This window comes from Cupressus sempervirens, chromosome 3 (assembly GCF_028749045.1).
Source record: "Cupressus sempervirens isolate cs-2001-9-10 chromosome 3, ASM2874904v1, whole genome shotgun sequence".
NCBI lineage: Eukaryota > Viridiplantae > Streptophyta > Pinopsida > Cupressales > Cupressaceae > Cupressus > Cupressus sempervirens.
The window spans coordinates 1,036,382,345-1,036,392,941 of NC_143120.1; the positions used below are offsets into that span (position 1 = coordinate 1,036,382,345).

Consider the following 10,597-nt stretch of genomic DNA (forward strand, 5'->3'; position numbering starts at 1 on the left):
ATGAAAATGTCTAGAAAGAGGAAAAAGTTATCTAAAGGACAAAACACTCTCTTTCTATATATATATAATATATTTTTTTCAATTTTGCTTTCTAGAAAGAAGAAAGGAGTCTACTATAAAATAATTAGATTTTGGTAAGAGAAATGGCACAAATACCCAAATACTTGCTAGTGAGAGATCATGAGAACATCTTATTCATTCATCTTCAATAGCTTAAGATGATTGTTTTAAAATACAAATATGCTAGTCTAGTATACCTTTCCTAAATATCCATGGGAGTAAGAAAATATAGACGAAGGAAAAAGCCCGTGGCTAAACCGCCGAGGAAATGCACCAGATGTGACCTTTTGTTTGATTTATTAATTTATTTGAGTTTTAAATAAATTTATAAATCAAACAAAAGATCACATCTCGTGCAAATATTCGGCCAAATAGACATTGCCAAGGAAAAAGGCATTTATGGAGAAATCTAGAGAAACAAGGAGCCCACTTCTAAAAAGATGGGTAAATGGAAGGCCCCTCGCATTAAGTTAATTAATTTGGGTGTATATTAACGCCCGCCCCCCATGGATACGTTGCCCTCAACCCAAATATCTCCCGACTTGATTGCCAACACGTTTAGGAATATCCCACCAGACCTCAAATGGGACACGTCACCGAGAGGGACCCTTCAACACAGCAATGGTCGGTGGGTGCCCATCGCTCATTAAATTAATAAATAAATAAACACACAAAAAAAAAGCGGACCTGACGGAACGAACAACTAAAAGCCACTAATTGCGGTACCTCTTTCATCTTGTAATGCAGACCAACACAAGCAAAGAAAAGTATCCCGTCTGAATACCCAGCTAAGACAAAGGAATGCTTATGCTGCTTCGCACATATATATCTTGTCTTCATCAACTGAACTTTATTCATCGCCATTACTATTATTGAATTATAATCACAAATTAGCACCCAGCTATCAAGGCTGCCATTCCCCCTACTTTAAGCATTTATTCACTGCATTATCTCCCACAAATGACATCCAGCAGCTGCGCAATGGGACTCGTATTTGCCGTCTGTGCCTTGCTGCTCTTGTGTTCCAAAACAGGTATGATAGTCATTTTTCAATTCTGTAGGATTCATTGCTGCTAATGGTGTTCTTTACAGCGGTGGGAACTTCCAGTTTCGCATTTTAAGACCAAGATTCAATCTTTTTCTCGTTTGGCTGTCTTGAGAAGATGGAAAACGAGCAATGATGTGAAATATTCAAGATTCAATTTTTAAGGAAACCGTATGGAAAACTTGCAATGATTTGAAAGATTCAAGAGTGTTAAGGTTTTATTGCATTTGAAAGATTGCTGGAAACCATCTGAAACACAAGCAAGGTCTCTGTGTGCATTAAGTTTACATATTCGAGGTGTATGTTAATCCCCATGGCCATAGGATGTATTGAGTTTGAGCAATGCTTTTTGCCGTTTGGTAGACTGGTTTACTTTGGGACAGACCAGAAACTGAGTTGATGTGTTGTTCGATTTTGCTTTTTGCTTGTCTCTTTTCCAAGAAGAATGCACACAATTTGTTCCAAAAAGATTTCTGTGTCTAGTGTTGCCCAGAACGAATTGTTCTTGTGGTTCTGGTTTGAGATTTGTCGATTTCTTGGTGTGGTTGCACAGTAAACAATGGATAAAAGTAGAGAATGGGTGCCTTTTTTTCGAGAATGTTCTTGATTGTATTCTTTTCTTAACCATTTAAACCAAATAGAAAAAGAGAAAAATATTGCCTTCGAATCTGGAAAATTGGATGCGAAGTTTCAAATGGTAGAAATCCAGTGCAGTCTTTGATGGAACATTAATCTCGGCATGCCCAATTTGCAAGTAAACCAATTGGAATAATGTCTTATTCAGAATGAAAAGAGAGTAAGTAAAGTCCTTCGATTCATTGTGGTTACATTCTTTGTTGTTTGCAGGTGATGTTTCAACATATTCAAGAACCTATTTTTATGTAATACTGTAAGATTTAAGCGTCTGTCATATACTAGATTGATATTTATTTTGTTCTTTCGTATCTTGATTCGTTTCATTGTTATTTTGTGAGGTAGTAACTATTCAGTGAATGATTGATGTTTACTTTCTTCTTTGTTGGTTTGATTTGTTTCATTGTTATCTTGTGAGGAAGAAGTTATTCAATATATGCTATAACTTATGCATGGATGTACACCCAAATGTTTCAAATCTTTATTGAATGTCGAGTCAAAATATTTTATAGGAACTTTAATTGGATTTTAATGCCAAAGTTGGAGAATTCATGTTCTAGTTGAGTTTTCATCCTACTAAGTTTGGGGTAGTCTTTTGTTTTGGGCAGAGAGTTTATCAATAGGGGGCAGCAGCACAATAGGCATAAACTACGGGCAACTGGCAGACAACATACCTTCGCCAGCGAAAGTAGCAGAATTATTGCAGGGAATCAAGATGAAAAAAGTGAAACTGTATGACTCAAACCCAGAAATTCTCAAGGCATTCGCCAAGAAGGACATACAACTATGGGTGGGCGTTAGTAACGGGGACGTAGCAGGGCTGATTACAACACAAGGGGCGTTGGCGTGGTTGAATCAGAATTTGACTCCATATTTACCAGATACAAAGATTGTTGGCATTTCTGTGGGCAACGAAGTCTACACAGGTTCTGATGCACAGCTCAGTGCTAATCTGGTGCCAGCAATGTCGGCCATACATTCGGCACTTGTCAGCCTCGGATTGGACGCTTCTATCAAAGTATCCACCGCCCATTCTATTGGTGTTCTCGGCAGCAGTTACCCACCATCTGCTGGTGCTTTCAGGTACTTCTCCACCTAGATATTTTGCTGTGGTCTACCATTACAAATGCTTAAGAAAAAGTAAGTCATTTTTGTTAAAGTAGAAATTCGTGATGAAGTTTCTCTTAGTTGTAACATTTTGATCATACTCTTTCATGGGTTATTAAGTACATCTAGAAACTTTTGAATGGTAATGAATGATAAAAGTACTGAAAAAATTGAGTTTCTCATTTTTCATGATGCATCATAAAAGGATGATTGACTTTCTAAATCTATAAACTTTTCTTAATTAATCACAGAGTTAAACTTCCTTTTTTTTTCCTTGTAGTCAATAACGTGTACTGCTAGCTTTCTTGTCAAGAGACAAACTTAACTACCACACTCCAACTTTTGACTTGTTTAAACAATTTAACTGCAACCACTAACTCTTTAATAAAACTCACCTATCAAGAGTGATTCGAGATGAACAACTTAAATAAAGTCATAGCTTGAAATCCTTACAAAATGTATAGAGTCTTCTTTTCCATTCTATCCTGACTATTTTACAGTCAATTTACCTGATACTGTTTTATGGACATTGATATTTTTGAAGGAAAACTGTTTGTGGAAAAATGCTGCAACTTAGAAAACCATGGGTATTTAGTGGCACGTTATCAACAGAATGAGCGATGGCTGTAATTGTAATTAATGCAATCAAATTTCTATTATCTATAAGAATTTGTAGAGTTTCTAGATATGCTTGTGTAACAATATTTGAACATCAACATTTCTGATTATACTCTATGATATATCATCAGAATGCAATAAAGTACAAGAATGACAATAAAATTTACTTCATCTGATTGTTTTATGGACATTAATATTCTTGGAAAAAACCTGTATGCCAAAAAAGCTTACAACATACATAAAAGCGATGGACATTTTCATGTGATACTTTGCCCTCTCTGTCAGCAAGATGAGTAATGGCCATCACATAGAGTAGAGCTATCTATGGATCACTTATTGTGATGATGGGTCAACAAGGGTATGTCACCAATAGTGTTTTTTTGACGAGTCACTTTTTGTGACGACCATGTTACCAAAGGACAGCTTAAGAATCACACACAAAGTTTATACCTTGATAATTTCAAATATCTTATAAATTAATTTCAAAGTAAACAATTTTGTTGTTCATATGCATAGCCAAAACTTGCCTGTGAAGGCACTAAATCTGATATATAACATTGATGGCATTATCTTAAATCCAGTTCTTCCTTCATGCCAATAACAGTTGACTAGGACAGCAAAAGGCACACCTTGCTCTAATGTTTTGAACAATTAAGTACCCAACATATCTGTTATAAAAACTATAAACATCTACTATCTTGAAATCAATTGTATCTCTAGAAAGTTTTTGTTTACATGGATTGCAGAAATTTGGAATCTCTAATCAAAATTGTTCATTTTTCTTCATTTTTCAGGGAGGACCTGACAAGCCTTATTACACCACACTTGGAATTGTTGGCATTAACTGGTTCCCCATTTTGGCTCAACGCCTATCCATTCTTTGCCTACAAGGACAACCCGGGGAAGATTTCATTGGACTATGTGTTGTTCAAGCCTAACCAAGGCATGAGTGATCCTGCCACTAATTTGCACTATGACAACATGTTATATGCTCAGGTGGATGCTTGTTATACTGCTCTCAATGCCTTGGGCTATGGCAATTTGGAAGTGAGAGTTTCTGAGACAGGCTGGCCTTCTAAGGGAGACGCTGATGAGATAGGGGCTAGTATTCAAAATGCACAAGCTTATAACAGGAACTTGTTAGTCAGGCTGGCTCAGAACCAAGGGACACCCATGAAACCAACTGCTAGTCTTGAGGCTTATGTATTTGCACTCTTCAATGAAGATCTTAAGCCAGGCCCTACTTCAGAGAGAAACTATGGTCTCTATAAGCCCGATGGTGTCATTGCTTATTATGTTGGTCTTGGCCGTTCTACTGCTAGCAATGCCCTCTCCGCCTTCACTTCGTCTGCAAAGGTAATGTCTATCATTCCAACATATCCGTTCAGTTAATGATATCAAATATCTTACAGTCGCATCATTTGTGGATTCAATTGTGTAAGAGTTTTTGCATCAACATTTAGATCACACTCCACTTTGGCCAAAGAGAACTTACTTCATATGAGGAATATTTGTTAGTTGCATCATGCTACACTACATTTCAGCCCACCCTATCTGATTGGTAATGTTTATCACACTGACATCTGCTCAGTTAATGATATCAAATTTCTATAATCATATCGTTTTCAGATTCATTTGTGTAAGAGTTTTTGCATCAACATTTAGATCACACTCGACTTTTGCTAAATAAATTTTAGGCATTAATGGCATGGCATTCCATGTTCATATGAGGAATAGAATGATCCATATATCTAATTGGTTCTGATAATACTTAAAACTTCCGTGGCTTGAATTTGTTTTGCAGGGATCATTTGATCAGCTGACAACTTTGAGAAGAGTGTTTATATTGCTCTCAAGCATTGTGTCTTGTTTCCTTCTCATCCTCCGCTGAATACAACTCATTCAATTCATGACATTCTACTCATGGTATTCTTCAATGCAATTCATCGTACCTAAGCTGGTTTATTAATTCTTTGTGGCAAAGCTACGAGGCATTCATAGACGAAACAAGGGTTGTTGAGTAGAGTGTTTGCTAACATAGAGTTTTAACATTTAATGGAAGCATGCTAACGATTCTTTCGCCTTCCCCAACTCAGTTCAAGTAGGCAAACTTCTGCTCTAATCTCTTCGAATTAATGTGAATTCTTTCATGTATGCATTCATTACATATGGATCTACAGATTAATTAGCTTACAATGCTTATTTGTTATAAATATTTGCTCATTTAATTCTGTGTTTTCTTGTTGCAGGTTAACTAGTTATTTCTACTGCTTCTGTGGGGCTAAATGGGGAGCCAGCATTATGATATTAAAACCCAAATGTGGCAAAGGCATATAGGCCGGAAATAAGACACCAAATTTTGTATTTGTAACATACTGTACTCTAGGGACCATAATTGTATTATATTGCACTGATCAAAGTGATGGGAATCTATCACTTTTCTTATATATATATATAAGACGTTTGCCTTATATTTTATGGGTGTTGATTTGTAGCAGTGGCCAGGGTGTCCTATGTAGTTGTTTGCTTGCAATTAAAAGTCAAAACATCAATTGTCTTTCTTCAACGAACCACATTGTTTTTTCTTGGAATATTATGTGTAACCCAATTGAAAGGATTTACTTTCTGTCGTCTGCCATCTTATCAATCTTTAGTTGCTTTGCTGATTACACTTGTCTATAAAGTGAAATAATTGCCCATATTTAATATACGCGCAAAACTTTTGTAATCACTATATAAAAATGTTAAAAGAACTTTTCTTGGCCCATGGATGTTTTGTGTGTGAAGCCTGTGCTCAAGGAAGTATCATGTTTATGATTACAAAGGTAAACTACATTTTTGAAATCGACCATATGATATATTTAATGGTGAATTGCTTTTTTTTTAAGTTTAATTTAATAAAAGAGATTTTAATATCAATATATATGATAAGTAACATATCTCTTATTTTAAGGAGTCTAGTTTATTATTAATTTACAATTTTATGAATTTATATTCAATTTTGAGATTTTTATTTTATATTTTATTTATAATTTATTCAAAATTGATTTTAAAGTTAGAGAAAATAATATTTACAATTATGGATTCTTGTCATGTTTCAATATAGAAGAAGATAAATCAATTCAATCAATTAATGAAGACAAGTTTGAACATGTACGAAATCAGTAGGAGGAAAATGACGTGCGAATGGTCAAACAAATCATGCTTAAAAATAGTATCTTGCAAAGGAAACATGAAAATAATGCAAACGTGATATACTAAAGTCGTTACCAAAGTGTGGTCTAAATTATCATTCAAGATAATGAATTAAGAAAAATATGATTTTATTGCTAGAGTTAGATATGTGGCCCTCACTTTTTAATGTCTTAAAAGATGACATGATATGCCTTATACAAAAGTTTCACATTTAACCTATAGTACAATGATCTATTCACACAAATATAAGTTATATTCAAAAAGTGTGCAATTACACAATAACACCATGAGTGTATTACAAAGGCATGAAATGGAAAGGTAGTATAATGATTGAATAGTGTTGAGAAATATTTAAAATTATCTTTTTACTAGTGGTATCTTCTTCATAAAAAAATCAAGTCACCATTTCTTGAGGAGGTAGGTCATGTCTTATCTATATTTCATATGTTAGCATTCATAGAATATGTGAAAGATCAACAACATATTATTCTTATAATTAAATATTCTCACTTTTAAAAAAAATTCAAGAATATCAAGATATGATCTATAGTGATAGTTTATTAATATCTAAAAAAATGAATACATGAAGTGTTAGAAATGGGTTCCAACAACCAAAACATGTATTATTCAGTAATGTACATCTTTAGAATTCTCCATGGATAATTATAAGATAAACCACAAAGTGACATTACATAAAATCTTGTGATTCAAACTATTTAAATATAATCCTTGGTGCTAAAATCCATATTTTCTCTATATAATTTGTACATTGATTATATACCAATGTTACTTGAACAACATATAAAGTAGACCCAAGAATGTTAAACTCCTTGTGATGCATGTATCCCTAAGGCCCCTAGGTGCACCATGAACAATAATTCTTTTCAAGCTACCCCTTCTAAGGGACTATCAAAATTCAAACCATCATGGAGAAGGTTACTTGTAGATATCCTTTTTTTGTTTCCATTATTTATCTTTCCTTCTATTTTTTCTCACTCCTTGTGAGGTTTTCCACTTGTGCCTTTTTGGCAATTCTAGCTTAGCCTTTTTTGGTAGCAATATTATGGGTTTGAGTCCTGAAAGATAAATTATGGGCAATTAAAATATTCTATAAGGTGTTAACCACCTCATATCCTAACACTCTCTCACTGGGTGTTTGCATTGCATAAAGGGGTAATAAGTAAACCAAAATATTAGAAAGGGAACAACCCCTATAACCACATATATCATCAAGGAATCAAAGTGTTACATTAACTCCATCAATCTATACATATATCAAGAAACAAGGTGACCAAAAGTTATCTCATTCTCTATCATGCCAATACATAAAGAAAGGAGACCATCCCATATGTATTCTAGATAATTTATTATAAACAAGTACAAGTGTTTTAATAATTGATAACTCAAATACAAAAACACAATTGGAAGTTATCATAAAGAATCAATTGTCACTAAGAAATCATCTCCATAACTGAAATAGCACCCACAATAAGTGTTAAGACATCACACAAATCATAATGAGTGAACCTCATGCCAAAAAAATGTACAACCCATCACATGCAATCACAAGTGTCAAATGCTAATTTTTTTAATTAAAAATAAACATATCTAGTAACTAATATAACATCACATAGAAAGTCGAGGTGGACTGAGTCAATGGGGAGTAGAAGGATATCTCACAGCTTGGATTCTAACCCAAGAAGGATATTGTGTAGTAATTTTTCAAAGTATCAAATATATTTTTAAACTATTAAATTAAATATAATCCTTGGTGCTAAAATATATATTTTCTATATAATCTCTACATTGATTATATACCAATGTTACTTGAACAACATATAAAGTAGCCCCAAGATTATTAACTCGTTGTGATGCATGTATCCTTAAGGACCCTAGGTGTACCATGAATAATAATTCTTTTCAACCTACCCCTTCTAAGGGGCTGTCAAAATTCAAACCATCATGGATAAGGTTACCTATACATATCCTTTTTTATTTCCATTATTTATTTTTCCCTCTATTTTTTCTCACTCCTTGTGAGGTTTTCCATTTGTGCCTCTTTGGAAATTCTAGCTTAGCCTTTTTTGGAAGCAATATTATGGGTTTGAGTCCTAAAAGATAATTACCCAATTAAAACATTTTGTAAGGTGTACACCACCTCATATCATAACACTCTCATAGTGGGTGTTTAGATTGCATAAAGGGTAATAAGTAAACCAAAATATTAGAAAGGAAACAACCCCTATAGCCACATATATCATCAAGGAATCAAAGTGTTACATTCACTCCAGCAATCTATACATATAACAAGAAATAAGGTGACCGAAAGTTATCTCATTCTCTATCATGCCAATACATAAAGAAAGGAGACCATCCTAGCAAATGAATTATAGATAATTCATTATAAAAAAGTACAAGTGTTTTCATAATTAATAACTTGATTATAAAAATTCAATTGAAAGTTATCATAAAGAATCAATTGTCACTAAGAAATCATCTCCATAATTGAAATAGCACCCACAATAAGTGTTAATTCATCACATAAATTATAATGAGTGAACCTAGTGCCATAAACATATACGACCCATCACATGCAATCAAAAGTGTCAAATACCAATTTTTATAATTAACAACATACATAACTAGTAACTCACACTATATAGATAAAAAAATATAAAAATTGTCTATAAATACAAAGATCAACTAATATAACATCACATAAAAATTTGAGGTATATTGAGTCAATGGGGAGTAGACGGAGATCTTAGAGCTTGGATTCTAACCCAAGAAGGGAGAAATAGGTGTGAAAACAACAAAGCATTGTGGAATTCGACTTAGATTCTAGGTCTAATGATAGTGAGAAAAAGTTAAACATACCCTCCCTACACAAAAGGCTAGGAAGATTCACTACATTGAGGAGGATGCTAATGATTTAGCTAAGTTCATTGCTAACACTAAGGAAACTTCTCAGGAACAATCACAAGTATTTTCTACTTTTAGCATCGGTACCATGGACTTGATTGTCAAGAAAGATACTATGGCTCCCCTTTAATTGCCACCTCCCCTTTGAGGAAACAAAAACATGATCTCTCTATTATTTCTGACCTCTCTCCTATCTACCTTGTGAATTACCCCCCTCTAGCTACCCCCTATTCCCCCAGTCATTCTCCCACCCACCACCTTCCCCCCTATTCTAGATAGAACTACTTTCTTGTAGGTGGAGGCAGATGTAAAAAAAATGTAGATCAAGATGAAGAAGCAAAAGGATAGATTGATTGACTTGGAGTCCCATTTCACAAACTTGGCTGATTTTGAGCTCAAGGTCATGCATGTTGCTACAAATACCATCTAGCTCCTTCAATATGAGAAGGGGAATGGGGTACACAAAGAGGAAGATGATGTTGGGAAGTTGTACTAGTTCTTAGCCAATGATTGGATAGATGTGATATTGTCTAAGCCCAACCAAGAGGACAAAAATGATTAAGGACTTAAATTCCTCTTTCTATGCTTTAATTTAATTTTTGTTATGTTTTTTTCTCTGCTTTAAAATATCAAGCCTTGCATGGCTAGATTTGGAACAATTGCAATATAGCTTTAATGGTTGTTATTATGAGCTTCCTTGGTGCTATGATTAGTCTAGATGTTAGTATAACATGGATAGTTTCCTTTTCTTCTATCTATAGGACCTCATTTGATAGGAGGTTGTTGGTTCACCCTGACGCTATATTTTTATATTAATTATGGGCATATAGTCTTCAAACTGTGGGTGTATGAGTTATGATTCTACTGATAGTGACTCTATCAGTAAGTCTACATTTTCTAGGCCAATCACCAAAATTTTGACTTCTTTTTAATATCAAAAACATCACATAGAAAGTATAATCATCACCATCTAGTAAAATGGAATACCCTATAATATGCAAATTTAGCAAACCAATA

General features: G+C 34.0%; 1 protein-coding gene across 3 annotated transcripts; it reads left to right on the forward strand.

Moving 5' to 3' along the window:
- The first annotated feature begins 744 nt into the window (after positions 1-744).
- LOC149570272 (glucan endo-1,3-beta-glucosidase 11-like) lies at positions 745-5,934 on the forward strand. 3 transcript variants are annotated; one of them, XR_016362904.1, is made up of 5 exons: positions 745-1,901; positions 2,347-2,821; positions 4,258-4,819; positions 5,268-5,564; positions 5,713-5,934. XR_016362904.1 is itself a non-coding variant. In XM_089822910.1 (5 exons), the coding sequence occupies exons 1-4, from the start codon at positions 1,021-1,023 to the stop codon at positions 5,352-5,354; spliced, it is 1,197 nt and encodes a 398-aa protein (XP_089679036.1). In that variant the 5' UTR covers positions 745-1,020; the 3' UTR covers positions 5,355-5,389; positions 5,713-5,934. The 3 variants fall into 3 exon arrangements, 1 of the variants encoding a protein (XP_089679036.1); XR_016362903.1 differs by having other exon boundaries at positions 745-1,093; XM_089822910.1 differs by having other exon boundaries at positions 745-1,093; positions 5,268-5,389.
- The last annotated feature ends 4,663 nt before the right edge of the window (positions 5,935-10,597 follow it).